Genomic DNA, 15,157 nt, shown 5'->3' on the forward strand with positions numbered 1-15,157 from the left:
CTGTCACTTGGCAAGTTTCCGCTTTCCGTTGCTTCCTGGTGGATCCTCCAGGGTGTCTGGGTGAACAGCCCTAGCGACTGGGACTGAGGGTGTGCTGCCCTTCCTGGCACCTACCCTGCCTCTGCCCACTGCCCCGGCCAGCACTTCCAGAGCAGTGGAGGGTGAATGCTGGGACCTTAGAGGGGGCTCACGGGGCGGTCCCAGGAGTTCTGACCATCAAGCCTAGGGTCCTGTTCAGCTGGCGACAGGAGCTGCTGCCTGCACCCCGGGACAGAAGGGAGGACTGAGGAGGCCACACACAGCGACAGGACCTCACCGCCCTGAAAGCATCAGCCAGGTTAAGAGAATCTGAAATTGTCACCACCCATCACAGAACTAGGCAGCAGCCTCCCGTGGCCCCAGAGGCAGCTGGAGCGCCCAGGCAGAGCTGGGCGGGAAGCGCAACACCAACCTTCATGCGGTCGTACTTGTCGTCCACGTCCTGGAGCCAGGAGATGAACTGGCGGGCGTTGAAACGGTCACGCACTGACTTGTTCTCGTCACCCTGTGGAAACCAAACACGGGGTTTCATCAGGAAACCCAGAGACCGCTATGGGAAGGCGTGCCAGCCTGAGCGATGCTACAGTGAGCTTTCTCAAGGAAAAACCAAAGGGGCAGCCTCATTCCACTGACCACACACTGACTCACGTTCAAGGCATGGCAGGTGCCACCCTGCCCATCTCTCTAAACAGCTTCTCTAAAATGCACGTGGAGGTGGCTGGGCCTTTGTCTCCTGGGCACTGGGTGGCCGCAGGCCCCGCCCGAGCTGGTCCCCAGCCCTGCCCCCATGGGACAGTCAGAGCTCAGCCCGGTGCCAACTCCTGGGAGATACTTTAAGAGACGGAGTTTCGTTCGTTGCCCAGGCTGGAGTGCAGTGGCACGATCTCGGCTCACCGCAACCTCCACCTCCCGGGTTCAAGCGATTCTCCTGCTTCAGCCTCCTCAGTAGCTGGGATTACAGGTGCCCACCACCACGCCCGGCTAATTTTATATTTTTAGTAGAGATGGGGTTTATCCTGGGAGGGACTTTCTAGGCATGTCATCGTCCCTGTGTCCTGGAGGATGGGACACGGATAAAATGTCCAGGCTCCTCCCCTTTTTCATGGGCTCAGGGTGAAGCTGACAATGCCCACAGAAACCCACACACCTGCAGGGAACTCACTTTCCACAAAGGTGCCAAGAACAGAATAACAATCACAGGGAAAGGACAGTCTCCTCCATAAACGGTGCTGGGAAAACTGGCTACGCGTCGCAGAGCAGTGAAACGAGACCCCTAGCTCTCGCCACATGCAAACATCAAACCCACATGGATTAAAGTCTGGAATCCAAGACCTCAAACTATGAAACTACTACAAGAAAACACTGGGGAAAATCTCCAGGACATTGGCCTGGGCAAACATTTCTCGAGTAATACCCCCACGCACAGGCAACCAAAGTAAAAATGGACAAATGGGATCACATCAAGTTAAAAATCTTCTGCACAGCAAAGGACACAGTCACCAAGGTGAAAAGACACCCAACAGAATGGGAGGAAATGCTTGCAAACCGCTCACCCTGACATGGATTCAGAACCAGAACATATAACGCAATTAACTCAATACGAAGAAAATCTAATAATCCCATCAAAAAATGGGTAAAAGATCTGAATAGACATTTCTCAAAAGACGACACACAAATGGCAAACAGGCGTCTGAAAAGGCGACATCAATGCTCATAAGAGAAATGCAAATGAAAACTACAATGAGGTATCACCCCAGTTAAAATGGCTTTTATCCAAAAGACAGGCAATCACAGACGCTGGCGAGGACGTGGGGAAAAGGGGACCCTCGTACCCCGTTGGTGGGAATGTAAATTAATACGGCCACTATGGAGAACAGTTTGGCGGTTCCTCAAAAAACTAAAAATAGAGCTACCATAGGATCCAGCAATCCCACTGCTGGGTACAGACCCAAAAGAAAGGAATCGGGGGCCAGGCATGGTGGCTCACGCCTGTAATCCCAGCTACTCAGGAAGCCGAGGCAGGAGAATCAAACCCGGGAGGCGGTGGCTGCAGTGAGCTGAGAATGTGCCACTGCACTCTAGCCTGGGTGACAGAGGAAGACTCAGAATCAAAAAAAGGAAAGGAATCAGTATATTGAAACGGTATCTGCACTTCCGTATTTAATGCAACTCCGTTTACTATAGCTAAGGCTTGTGTCCATCAACAGATGAATGGGTCAAGAAAACGTGGCACACACACAATGGAGTACTATTCAGCCACAAAGAAGAATGAGATCCTGTCATTTGCAACATGGATGGAACGGGAGGTCATTATGTTAAGTGAAATAAGCATAAAAAGACAAACATCACATGTTCTCACTTACTTGTGGGATCTAAAAATCAGAACAATTGAACTCATGGACACAGAGAATAGAAAGACGGTCACCAGAGGCTGGGAAGGGTTGTGGGGGGCTGGCAGGGAGGTAGAAATGGTTAATGGGTACCAAAAAAAATAAGACCTACTATTTGACAGCACAACAGGGTGACTATGGTCAACAGTTAATTGCATTGTCTATTTTAAAATAGAGTGTTAACTGGATTGTTTGTAACTCAAGGGCTAAATGCTTGAGGGGACGGACACCCCATTCGAGAAACAAAGGGGGAAGAAATGCTTCCTGGGAAGTGAGAGGCACAAGCTGGTCCTCCTCGTGTTTGCTCTGTATGGAGCTGTCCCAACTGCCTGTCCTTCACAGACTCTCAAGTGGGGTTCGAGAACACAAACTTATCAGCATCCAGCCCCCGAAGCATCATTTGGTCCAACTCATGTTTTCTTTAAAGAAAATTCGTCAGCCGGGCGAGGTGCCTCACAACTGTAACTCCCGCACTTTGGGAGGCTGAGGCAGGCGGATCATGAGGTCAAGAGATCGAGACCATCCTGGACATGGTAACACCCTGTCTCTACTAAAAACACAAAAACCAGCCGGGCGTGGTAGCGCATGCCTGTAATCCCAGCCACTCGGGAGGCTGAGGCAGGAAAATCGCTCAAACCCGAGACCCAGAGGTTGCCGTGACTGAGATCGTGCCACTGCACTCCAGCCTGGCGACAGAGCGAGACTGCATCTCACGCACACAAAAAGAAAATAAAATTTGTCACTGTGTGCATGAGGGACATTGATAAATACCTCCCCAAAGAAAGGAAGATCTTGAATGCACTAAGAGATGCTTTCAACTAAACACCTTGGAGCCTCTGGCCGTCAGTACACAGCAAAGCCGAGTGCACAGCTCAGAGTGCCCGGGCCCGGGTGGCGTCACGGGGGCCACATAGGAGGGGTCTTGGTGCACGGCCTGGACATCGAGGCGGGAATGTGTTCCAGGCACGTCCCACTGCGCAGGATATGGGGCCTGGGGCCCAGGGGGCCCATGACCTGAGCACAGTGGGCTCTGAGGAAGAGGGAGGGGCCGATGCAGGGCAGGCAATGGGAGAACCAGGGGTCCACATGGCCCACATGGAAGGTCAGTGGTGGCTGGAGGATGATTTCTGAGACAGGAGTCCCCGGCATGTGGGCCGCTTGAAGGCAGACAGGAAGAGCTACCCTGGGGAGAGCTACAAGGCCCTGGCTGCCCACATCCTATGTCCCAGTGAACAGAACAGGTCAAAGGCAGGGGAGCTGCAGGGGCGGGCGGGAACCCCACAGCAGATGGGCAGGATAGTGACTGCAGTTCTGGGACCCTGAGTCCGGCCCACCCTGGCCCAGATGAGCGGCACACCTGGGTGCGTGTGTCCCCTTAGCCACCCAGTGTCCCTGCTGTCCCTGTACAAGAGCCCCTGGGGCCTGTGCTGTGAAAGCCCTCGATGTGGCAGCCCCGGGGTGCCTGAGAGCTGCAGGTCGAGCCCAGCAGTTTAAACAGAAAATAATGCCAGCCCTGACACCCGTGAGAGGTAGGTAGGGGCAGCTGAGGAACTGCATGGACAAGTGTTGCGGAGGGACTGAGCTGCTGAGGCCCAGCCCAGTGGCCCGAGGGCCTTGCCCATGAGGGGAGCTGTCTGCTCCAGCCTTCTCAGCTCCTTTCTCAGGCTCGCCCAAGGCTAGAGGCATACAAAGGACTCTGCAGCCCCTGCAAGACGCTGAGCACCAGGGAAGTTCCTGGTCAAAGTGCAGAAGAATCTATAAAGGGGAGGGGAAAGGGGTGGGAGTGGGGTGGGGGCGCTTGAACTCGTGGGCCTGGCATGCCGAGGGGGCCTACCTGGCTCTCCAGGGGCATGTTGTAGACCTCGGAGTCCAGCAGCATTGTGCAGGCACTGAATGGCACTGCCTGGTTGGCGATGGTCCTGGCCGCCCGGCAGTGAACCCGCAGAATCTCCTGCTCACAGGACACGATCAGCTTCTCCTGGAGGAGGAGAGGAGTGGAGTGAGCTGGGACACAGTCACGCCCCAGGCCCCACTGTCTCAACACAACAGCCCCCGGGGCCTGCATCGTGAGCGCCCTGGCCATGGCGCCCCTGCCTGTGCCAGCCCACTTACCCGCTCGATGCTGTGCTGCAGACGCAGCTTTCCCCGGACTGCCTCCTGCTGCCTGAACAACTCCTTCAGGGGCTCCGCCAGGGAGGGAGGGGGTGCGATCTGCAGGCAAAAGGTGAGTGGGGGGTCGGCTGGGGCCGTGGAACTGCACGAAGAACAGTCTGGAGTTCATCGGGGTCCGGACTCAGCCTCCCCACTCCTAGGAGCCTGCCCTGGAGACCTCCTCCAGTCCCAGCAACACAGATACACCAGGAAGCTTTCTAGAAACCACCTAAGTGCTGGACACGGGGGAGCGGACACCTCCACAGCGCCCAGCACAGCACCATGTGGTGAAGAAATAAGAGTGCAGGGAGAGGTGCAGGACAGCGTCTGTGGGCCATCGTGTGCCAAGGAAGGCCTAAAACACAGGCATGAGCACCCAACTGTGCAAAGATAGAGAGAGACAGCAGGAGTGGGCTGGGGGTGGGCTGAGCTTCCTGTGTTCACAGGGAGGGCCCATGCATCCCAGATCAGCTTTTCAACCAGGGTGTGACGTGCACAGTGGAATATGAAGGCTGACAACCGAGCCTGTGGTCTTGCAGTGGCTCGGGGGAGGGAAGCGCACTGGCCCAGGTCGCCATGGGGGGGCTGCGGGGCTGTGGGCCGGAAGCGCAGGCACTGCACTCCCACCAGTGGAAGGGTTCTCTCGGGGTGGGCCAGCCGTTCTGAAACGACACGCACACCGGAAGTGAACACGGAAGTAGACAGCAGAGACCCTCAGGACGAGGCCTCCCACTCTTGGAGATACAAGGGCCACACACAAGTGGGGAGCCAGGCTGAGCCCCACGGTGCAGGGGAGACCTCGGGCCCACAGGGAGTCAGGTTTCCAAAGCAGACCCAGAAAGCACGGCCGTGTGCTCAGGTGGCCACAGCAGTTGTGCCAGGGCCACCGCTCCCCACAGGTGGACCCACACGGGAATGGTGGGGCAGAGAGGGGTGGCCAAGACCAGCTGGAACATTGAGGGGCCGGTCAGAAACAGGAGCGCATGGGGCAGATGGGCACGTAGACGCACAAGAGGGAGACAAGGAGGAGCTTCTGACAGCCAAGGCTGGGGCAACACATGGCACGAGACGAATGCTGGCGACGCTGGGCACCTGCAGGCGGAAGGGGCGGCTCCTCCTGACAGCAGAGCTCCAGTTAGCAAACACAGGACAGGGAGACAGGCCCAGTGCCACAGGAGTGACTGCTGCAGACAAGAGCTGTGGACAGCAATGCGCACAATGTGCTGAGAGAAACAGGTTTACACGGTCTCTACGTCTCTTCCAAGACACACACACACCACAGAGGGAGACACCTCGACTCACGGCGGACGGGCCTCATCAGACCTCCAGGTCACGTCACCTAGGACACCAGGAGCAAAAGGCCCCGCCTCACGCCTGTGGGCTCCTGCCTAAGAACCATCATCACAGGCCAGGCCTGGGGCCGCTGACCACACTGCTGACCGACACCGCCCAGAAGCTCTCAGCCAGGAGACAGGGCACAGGAGGGCCGCCACAGCCCGGACGCACGGCAGCGTCTCGTCACCGCCACGGCTGCTGAGGCACATTCGGAGGAGGCTGCACGTGCGGCAGGTGCGTCAACCTGTCTCTGCTGCTTTTGAACTTTTCTGCCCACAATCTACAATCAGTTCAAAATTAATGATTCAGGCCGAGCGCGGGGCTCACACCTGTACTCCCAGCACTTTGGGAGGCTGAGGCGGGCGGATCACAAGGTCAGGACTTTGAGATCAGCCTGACCAACATGGTGAAACCCCGTCTCTACACAAAAGATAAAAATTAGCCGGAAATGGTGACGGGCACCTGTAATCCCAGCTACTCAGGAGGCTGAGGCAGGAGAATTGCTTGAACCCAGGAGGCGGAGCTTTCAGTGAGCCGAGATCGTGCCACTGCACTCCAGCCTGGGCAACAGAGCAGACTTGTCTTTAAAAAAACAAATTTTGATTAAAACATTGAGCTGAGTCTCTCTAGTCCACAGACCTCACTGTTCAGCACCACATCCACCCTCTGCCTCAACAAGCCCAGCCCCCAGTTCGGGTTCTGCATGTGGGGTTTCTGCTGAGATGGGGCCTGTCGGTGGCAGGGATTCTGTGGGCCACCCGCAAGGTGGGACTGATGCGAGCTCAAACTAACGCACAGCCGGGACCGGGCACCGTCCCTTCCTCCGGCTCAGCCCCAGGGCCGGCAGCTATGGCAGGAGCTGTGCCTTGGGCCTCAGGCTGTACCTGGAGCACCTGGCACCTCTGCCTGCCTGGGTCTAAGTCTAGGGGGTACTCAAAAGACCAGGCGGGAGGTGCACAGAACATTCCCAGGATTACTCTGATTGTCAGGATTCTAGTGGCTTTTTTCCCTGTATTTTCCAAATTTTCTACAGCAGTCAGACTACTGTTATCATCAATTAAAACAAGAGGAAACAACAGCCAAAACAACAAAAAGTACAGAAGGTCAGAAGGTCTTACTGAGGAGAGATCCCGGGGCAGGTTTTTCTGAATGTCATGACCCAGCTGCCGTCTGTCTCCTGTGGACGGGCCTCCCCGGGGATGGCTGGGGCCAGGCTCCAGGAGAAGGGAACGACCGCCGGGGTGACCCAGGGTGCAGAGCCCCTTGTGCTCCCTGGGAACAGAGCTCAGAGCTCGGCAGGGTGGGGCCCGCGGGCGCTCGCTCCTGGGTTCTGCACAGTGTCCCCTGACATGTCGGGCAGTAGCACAGACCCAGCCTCACCCTCAGGGCCAGCTCAGCACACCCCGTCATCCTCATCAGAGGGGTGCCGGGTAGCTGAGCCAGGTCAGGGCCAGCATGGCAAGGGGCTCTCAGGTGGCCTGGGCCCACAGAGCCAACGCGTGCTGAGGGCCCCTGGCTGTACCTCGCGCCACCTGTGAGTTTCAGTGCCCAGGAAGCCCCAGAAGGAAATGGCTGTTGGTGACGGAGAGCCCGTTCTAGACATAACACAACACACTCAAGTGACACGGCTGCATCAACCACACAGTCCACCAGGCAGCGTGAGCGGAGTCGCGGGGTCTGGGGGGAGACTCCAGGGAAGAGCCAGAATGCCGCACGCGGGGGCTGGACGGACCCCGGGGGGCCTGAGAACAGGAGGGCAGGGGAGGCCGTGCACGGCTTAGGCCATCACCGAGGGCAGATGGGTGGATTCTGGCTCTACCACGAGGAACCCCTGTGCCTGCTGGGAAAGACCTCGGTGGTAGGAGGAGGTGGGAAGCCAGTCAGGCCCTGCGACCAGGGCAGAGGGTACACAGCGGGGGAAGCCCTCATGGGAATGTGCTCAGAGCGGGGCCCCATTTGGAGGGATCTATTTTGGGCCCAGACGCAGCGCAAGGGACGGGGGGGTGGGGGTGACTCCGAGATGTTGCAGCTGAGCCTGCAGAGGTCGGGATGATGCTTGGGGAACTGGGGTGACAGCGTCGGGTTGAACAAGGTGAGCCTGGGGGCCGAGGACCAACGTGCGCCAAGGGAGCTGCAGCTCTGCTGTCCTAGAAGCCCAAGGGAGGTGGGGGAAGGGATCCATCATGTGGGTATGGGGGCTCAGGGAACCCACATGGGTCCAAGGGAGAAGGGGGCAGGGGCTGGAGACAGAGAGGGTGGCTCTGCTGAGGCTGTCCTGGTGGATGGGGAGTGGAGAAGAGTGAGCGAGCGGCATGAAGGGGGACCCCACACCAGTGGGACTGGGGTGCACCCGGGGTGAGGGGGAGGCCAGGAGACCAAGGCCTGGCACGGACCAGCTGGAGGAAGGACCTTGGGTCTGCAGAACGGCTGGGCAGCTTCTGGCTTTTGCCTTCACAGCAGACATGGGGCTGTGTCTACTCAGGTGGGAGAAGGTCGAGAGAGGTCAAGGGCCGGGAGTGGGACAAGATGGGCTGCAGGAAGCCGTGACTAGGGGGCCCCGGACGCATCCCAGAGAGAGAACGCAGTGGCTCTCCCGGGCCCCACACTCACCACAGGGATGTGGAGCTTGCTGAGCGGCTTGCCGTCCAGGAGGTAGGAGCCCGTGTAGGTGACGTACTCTGCGTAGCACTGGGGCGCCTGCGGCGTGATGCAGCACAGGATCTTGCGTTTCTCCTCGATCTTCTTCCTGATCTGCAGGTATTCGAAGTAGGGGTTGGCCCTGTCGCTGTGGTAGGGCTCGATGGCATCCAGCTTGATGGCGTCCACAATGGCGGCCAGCGTCTGCTGGATCACCTCCCGCGTCTGCTGTGTGGATGTGTTCAGCTGCTGCTGCAGCTGCTGGGTGGAGCGCTGAAAGCGGCGTTTGCGCGGATGCTGGGCCTGGGCGTCGTCCTCCTCGGAGCCACGGGCCTTGGCCCTGGTGGCTGGGGCAGGGGTGGAGGTGCACTCCTTCTCGGAGGGGGGCGTGCCCTGCTTGCTCTGGTTGGCGAGCATCTGCGCCCGGTTCCTGGTCATGCGCTGAGGGATCTCCTCCACTCTGGGGGCCTTCGGGGCTTCGGCGGTGGGTTTTGGTTCTGGTTCTGTGGCTTCTGGCTGGATGCCGCCGGGAGGGCCTTCGGCTGGGGTGGCAGCACGGGAGGCCTCCGTGTTGTCCTGGGGGCCGGCGCTGTCCACAGCCTGGGCTTGTGCCACAGTGTCCATGGGGGGGCCATCAGGGGCACAGAGGGACGTGGCGGGGGAGCCATCAGCCTCAGCCCCCTGGTCTCTGCTCCCCAGTGGGCGCTGTTCCGGGGGGACGGGCGTCAGCTCCACGCCAGAGTCCAGATCCCCAGGGGCCCTCTCTTCCGGCACCGCCTCTGCCTCCACTGTAGCTTCCAGAGCCACGTCCAGCTTTGGCTCCTCTGAGGGCTCAGGCTCGAGCTCTGCAGGGAGCTGGGTGGAGGCCTGGTCGGGAGGCAGCGCCGGCGGCTCCTCAGCCACTAAGGCGGAAACATCCCCACCGTTTACGACCACGGGGGCCCCCGGAGGGATCTTTCCTGAAGGAGCAAGACTTTCTTCTACGGGTTCTGTTTCAACGTCTGGGACATCTTTAGTCTGCAAGGGAAGCTCCGGCAGGGAGAAGGGCCCCAGGTCCAGGTCGTCCTCGGGGCCGGCGAAGGCATCTGCCCAGGGCACCGGCTCCACCTGGCTGAGGTTAGACAGGCTGTGGCCGCTGTCCAGGAAGCTATTTTCCAGGGGCCCCAGAGCCTCCACCTGAGCCACAGTGGCTACACAGGCGGGCTCAGGGGCCACGTCCAGCGGAGCTTCCGGAAGTGACTTGCAGTTGCTGAAGAAGGACTCCAGCCCGGAGGGAGGGGCGTAAGGAGCCGCCTCGGAGGTGGCAATGGTGGCGGGGACGGCCTCCACCCCGTCTTTGACGTCCTCCAGTCCTGGCTCAGCGACGGGCAGAGTATATGGGGCAGGAGAGGCGGGAGGGGCAGGGTACGGCGCCTCTGAGGTGCTGAAGGGCCCTGGGGCGGCAGAGTGGAGGGCGTCCGCGGGGCAGAAATGTTTTGGGGACTCGGGGAACCTCTGTGGAGACTTCAGCAGCAGGTCCGAGCCCACAGGCCAGCTGACAGGGTTTTCGGAGGCGCTCCCGATCAGGCTAGAGGCAAGAGCCTGCTCAGTGGGGTGAGCCCACTCGACAGGCTCCTCGGTGATGACGGCGCTGAACGGACCCTCATCCAGCGTCTCCAGGTAGCTGGGCTCCGGAGGGATGATGGCGGCTGTGGCCTGCTGGTCCTCGGTGGCGTCCAGGTCCGGGGGAAGGGCCCCTTCCAGGGAAGGAACCAGCAGCTCAGCTCTGGGGGAAGGGGAAGGCTTTGCTTGTAAACTTGAGAAGACGCCCTCTGGAGAGGGGGTGACGGTGACAACGGCGGCCGGCGGGCAGTGCAGAGCATCGACTTTGGGCGAGGGGAGGCCATAGTCTGGGGAGTAGTACCCTGGGGACAAGCAGGCAAACTTCTCCGCGGGAACTGGGGGCAGGGGCGCCCTGTCTTCCATCGAGTGTGGCATGGGAGAGTCGTAGCTGGAGGCAGCAGGAACGCTCTGCTGCCTGAAAAGCTTGTCTCCGACGCTGAATTCCTCCTCAGGGGTCCTCCTAATGTCGACAGAGACCGAGCGGTAAAGGTTTGTGGAGAGAGGCCTTGCAGGAGCCTGGCTGGCGTTTTCCGAAAGCCCAGTGGAAGCCACGGAGAACCTGTCGAAAAAGGAAGGGGAGCAGGCGCTGGTGGGAGCGGTGGGCACAGGTGTGGAGTGCTGGGAGTCGGTGCAGTCAAACACGAGGTCCGCGTAGTCATCGGCACTGCAGGACGGGGTCCTGGGCGTGTGCATCACCTCCTCGTAGCTGGGGCAGGACAGCACCGACGTAGGGGTGGGCACGCCAGTTGGCCGGCTCTGGTCAGGCCTGGGAGACGCAGGCAGGACCTCCTTTATGTGAGGGCCTGCGAGCCAGTCTTTGGAGTCTGCACCTGATCCTGGGTGTAGCTTATTTTCGGCAGCAGGTGGAATAGGAGTCGACTCTTTGAGCTTTTTGTCTTTAAACGGAGGGTCCAGGCCCGGCGGTTTCTTAGCAGGAATGTCTAGACCCTTCTTCCGCCCGTCGTCTGCCAGCTTCGCCTTCTCCTTGAGCTTGGGGTCTCCGGACCGGTGCCTAAGCTTCTCCATCTGCTTCATCCTCTCCTTGTGCCGCTTGTGGCGCTCCTCGATCTCCAGGTCCTTCTGGGAGAGCATCCTCTCAAAACTGGTCATCATCAGGTCGCCGTCCCCCAGGAGCTTCTCCCTGGGCCTGGCGTCTTTCTTGCCTGGGTCTCTGGATGGCGTTACCTTATCGTTCCCGTTGCTCATCTTCACTGGCTCGCCCTTTTCCTTCTCTGCACTGTCCCTGAATTTCTCCTTCAGTTTGGCGTCGCCGAGCCTCGGGCCCTCGTCCCTGGACTTCTCTTTGAGTGCGCGGGGCGGGCTGTCCTTGTCCCTGGTGGCGGGCTTCTGCTCATCCCTGTGGTGCCGCAGGAGGCCGTCCACATGCCTGTCTCGGTGCCTCTCCTTCTCGTCTCTCCATTTCTCCCTGTGTTTCTCTCTCTTCTTCTTCTCTTTGAGGATGTTGATGGCACTAGATCCATAAGGCTTTAGTTCCTTTTCTATTTTCTTGGAAGGTTCTCTCTCGGAATCATTTTTATCTTTTTTTTCGGTAGAAAACAGTTCAATGGTTTTATCTAGCTCATCTTCTATGTCAGCTTTCATGTTGTAGGAAACTCCGTAAGCCTCCGCCTCCAAGTCCTTTTCGTACTGGCTGGAGTCCTTCCTGCTACCGCTCTCCTTGTAATCTTCGCCCTTCTCTTTCTTCTCGGCCTTCTCTTTCTTGGCTCTCTCTCGGTCGTGGCTCTTCTTGGACGAGGATGAGGAGTGTCTGTGCCTCTCCTTCTCTTTCAGCTTCTCAGGGAGGCAGGCGCTCTCCCTCGGCTTGTCCTCTCCGGGTGGCTCTGTGAAGGAGACCTCCAGGAAGGCAGTCAGCCCCGGCTCCTGCCCTCGGTCCGTGAAGCTGTCAGAGGAGACCTCACTGATTTTATCATTGGAGTCTTCTCTGTACTCATGGAGAGCCTCTTCTTCCAACTTTTCAAGCAGGCTTTTTTCCGTGTCGGCACTTCTCGAGGACTTCCTCTCCTTGGAATGTTCTTTGTCTGACTTCTCTTTGTGTTTGCTTTTGGCCTTGTCTTCAGCAGTGTGCTTCTTTTCAGCCTTCTCAGGGAGCTTCTGTTTACTTTTCTTGTCTTGTGTGGAGTCCACTGAGGCTCTGTCCTTCCTGTCCTTATACTTTTCTGTGGACTCTTTATCCTTCTTCTCCTTGTGCTTGTCGAAGACTTTCTCTTTTTTGTCTCTCCCCCCGTCGGCAGCTCCTCTGTCCTTTCTCTTGTCTTTGGGTTCCTTGTCCTTCTGCCTCTCGGGGTGCTGCTTGTCAGAAGCCTTCCTGTGTCTGTCGGAGGCACAGGCCTCCCGCCCCTCCTCCTTCTCCTGGAGGCCGTCCATCCTCAGTGAGTCGCTGGCCTCTCCCGTCTTGCACCCGCTCCCTATGTAGCTGTCCCTGTCGTCTTCACTCTCGTCTGTGAAGATGTCTGCGATGTACCAGCTTTTCTCTTTGCCTTTCTTGTCATCTTTTTTTTCAGAGAAGTCTTCGGAGATGATCCCAGGGAAAGCCTTCTCCTTCTTCTCTTTCCCTTGGTCGAGAGACGCTTTCCTTTCTTTGTCTTTGCCATGTGTGTCTTTATGTTTTTCCTTGGTATCTTTTTTCTCTTTAAAACATTTATCAAATTCTTTGTCCTTCTGACACTTGTCAAGGATCGATTTCTCACTTTTGTCCTTGTCACTGGACTTCTCTTTGTATTTTTCTGGTTTTGTTTTCTCCTTCCTTTCCTTATCGGGGCCATCCTTCTTCTCCTTCTCTCGTGCTGGGTGGTGCCGTTCCCATGGCTCCAGGCCCTTCCCAAAGTCACAGTCGGGCTTGTCCTTGAAGCCACTCTCACAGCCACACTCCTTCAGCTCCTCCCGGTATGCTTCCTCCGGCTTGGCCCTGCCATCCCTGCGCTCCTTGCAGCTCTCCAGCGCGTCCTTTCTGTCCCGACCCGCCTCTGCGGACTCTCTCCTCTTCTTGTCCTTTTCCGAAAGGTAGCTGGGGACACTTTTATGCTTTTCAGTCTGGTCTTTCCTCTTCTCAGAGTTTTTATCCAAATAGTCCCTGTCCTTCTTTCGGAAGAAGGGCTCTCTGTAGTCTCGCTTCTCCCGGGCCCGGGTGTCCCGCTTCCTTTCCTTGCTGTCCTCCTTCACCGTCTCCAAGATGAGCTTGGCCACAGAGTCGCTCTTCATGTCCCTGTAGTCTGTCACTGGCGAGTCCCAGCTGTCCTCCCCTTTGAAATCAAAGGATGAATCGGACAAGTCAGAAAACCACCGATCTCGTTGATCGTCAGAAAGGCTAAATTTGGTGTCTTCGTTCTCCAGAAACTGATTTTTGTTACAATATTCGTCAAAAGCAGAATCTTCCCTATAAACCTTTTCTTTTTTGAGTTTTTCTTTATCTTCTTTGAAAGTCTTCTCCTTCTCTTTGGAAATTTTGTCCTCTTTTAAATCATTCTTCTTCTCTAATTTTGAGGGCCGGTCTTTTGACTTCTTCTTCCTCTCCTCTTTGTACAGTCTCGGTTTTTCTTCTTTCGGAGACTTTTCCTTTAGCGATTTCTCCTTTTCTGCCTTACTCGGACGGTCTTTCTCTTCTCGGAAAGACCTGCTGATGTCTTTGTTCATGTCTTTGATTCTCTTCAGTGATTTTTCATCTTTAAAGAGCCATTCTTTTTCTTCTAATTTCATTTTGCTGAGTTTCTCTTCTTTTTTAAAGTGGTCACGATCATGCTTTAACACTTTCAGCTTGTTTTCAGTGGAAAGATCATTCTCTAGAAGTATAGCCTTATCCGACTTCTGCCTGGAGTCCTCGTATTCGTAAGTGAAACTTTTCAGCTTCAGCTCCTGGCTGATGGGGCACTGTCCCTTCTCCTTGTTTTTGTGTTTGTGTTTTGTTTTATGTTTTTTGACAACCTTTCCCTCCTTGTCCAGTTTGGGGACGGCGCCCTCCGTGCTGGAGAGGAAGGGGCTCTTCTTCTCCGACAGCGAGGCTCGCTTCCTGTGCTCCTGCCTCTTCCTCACTGGCTTCAGCGATTCCACACTGGAGCCCTCAGAGGAGCAGTCAGACTCGCTTGTCAGTCTCGTCCTTGTGGAGTCTGATAAAGAACTGACCTCTGACCAAGCTGGGGAAGAAATGGTTTTCCAGTTGTCCGTCCGCCAGTGCTTGCTGTGCTGGTCTGTGTGGCTGGGGTTCTGCTTCTGGGCGGCAGAGCTCCCGTGGGACGAGGTGGAGGAGGCGGACAGGGAGCTGAACAGGGAGGGGTCCTTCAGCACCAGCGGGGACCCCTTGAGGCAGCTGGAGCTCCCCAGGGAGTCCCTGTCATCCTCCCCACTCTCTGAGGACTCACTCTCCGACTCCGAGGAACAGAACTTGTCATTCCGCTTTCCAAAGCGAACCTCTCTGCCTTTTGTTTCTTTCTTTCGCTTCTTTTTAATTTTATTTTTTTCCTTCTGCTGCTTGGCATTAGAAGGCTCTCGTGTCTTACTACCAGGCAATATCGTATGTGCCGAGAGTCTCAGCTTCTCTCCTGTCCCCACGGTGACACTCGCGTCCTCCTCGTCCGACGTGTCTGACAGGATACGATGGGACGCTTTCTTTGGTGCAATCGTGTTATTTTTAGTGTAACTTTTAACCTCCATTTTGGGTATAGAGATAAAACTATTGGATTTCGTTTCTTTTCTGTAGTCCTTTTTCAACAGGTGCTTGTCGTCCACCGGAGGAACCCTGTCCTGCTCATCGTCCTCGTCAAACTCATACTCATCCTTGACGGGGGCTGTGGCCTTCTGCGGCTCTGGGTTCTTGGCCTTGTGCTTGAGGCCTTTTTCGAACTCGGAGTCCGTGTTGTTGCCATCGACGGAACTGGAAGGTGCGAAGGACGGGGCGTCTTCCTCTTCTGAGCTTTCTGCTGGAGGCAGGAAGGAGAGGTCACAGGCAGGCTCAAAACAGCTCTCCCCAGAATGGCAGAGCGGGCAGGCTC

At 57.0% G+C, this 15,157-nt stretch overlaps 1 protein-coding gene across 4 annotated transcripts in view; it reads right to left on the bottom strand.

Annotated features, from left to right (window-relative positions):
- Positions 1-15,157, bottom strand: part of ANKRD11 (ankyrin repeat domain containing 11) — a 113,644-nt gene that overhangs the window by 3,988 nt on the left and 94,499 nt on the right. For 2 of the 4 annotated variants that reach the window (XM_050772856.1, XM_050772854.1), the window contains 4 exons: positions 8,526-15,082; positions 4,542-4,640; positions 4,264-4,407; positions 452-544 (listed from right to left, as the gene is read on the bottom strand). In XM_050772856.1, coding sequence (XP_050628813.1) covers positions 452-544; positions 4,264-4,407; positions 4,542-4,640; positions 8,526-15,082 — 6,893 coding nt within the window. Of the gene's footprint in view, positions 1-451; positions 545-4,263; positions 4,408-4,541; positions 4,641-8,525; positions 15,086-15,157 lie in introns of all 4 variants that reach the window. The other 2 variants (XM_050772853.1, XM_050772855.1) reach the window with 2 other exon arrangements.

This window comes from Macaca thibetana, chromosome 20, assembly GCF_024542745.1.
Source record: "Macaca thibetana thibetana isolate TM-01 chromosome 20, ASM2454274v1, whole genome shotgun sequence".
NCBI lineage: Eukaryota > Metazoa > Chordata > Mammalia > Primates > Cercopithecidae > Macaca > Macaca thibetana.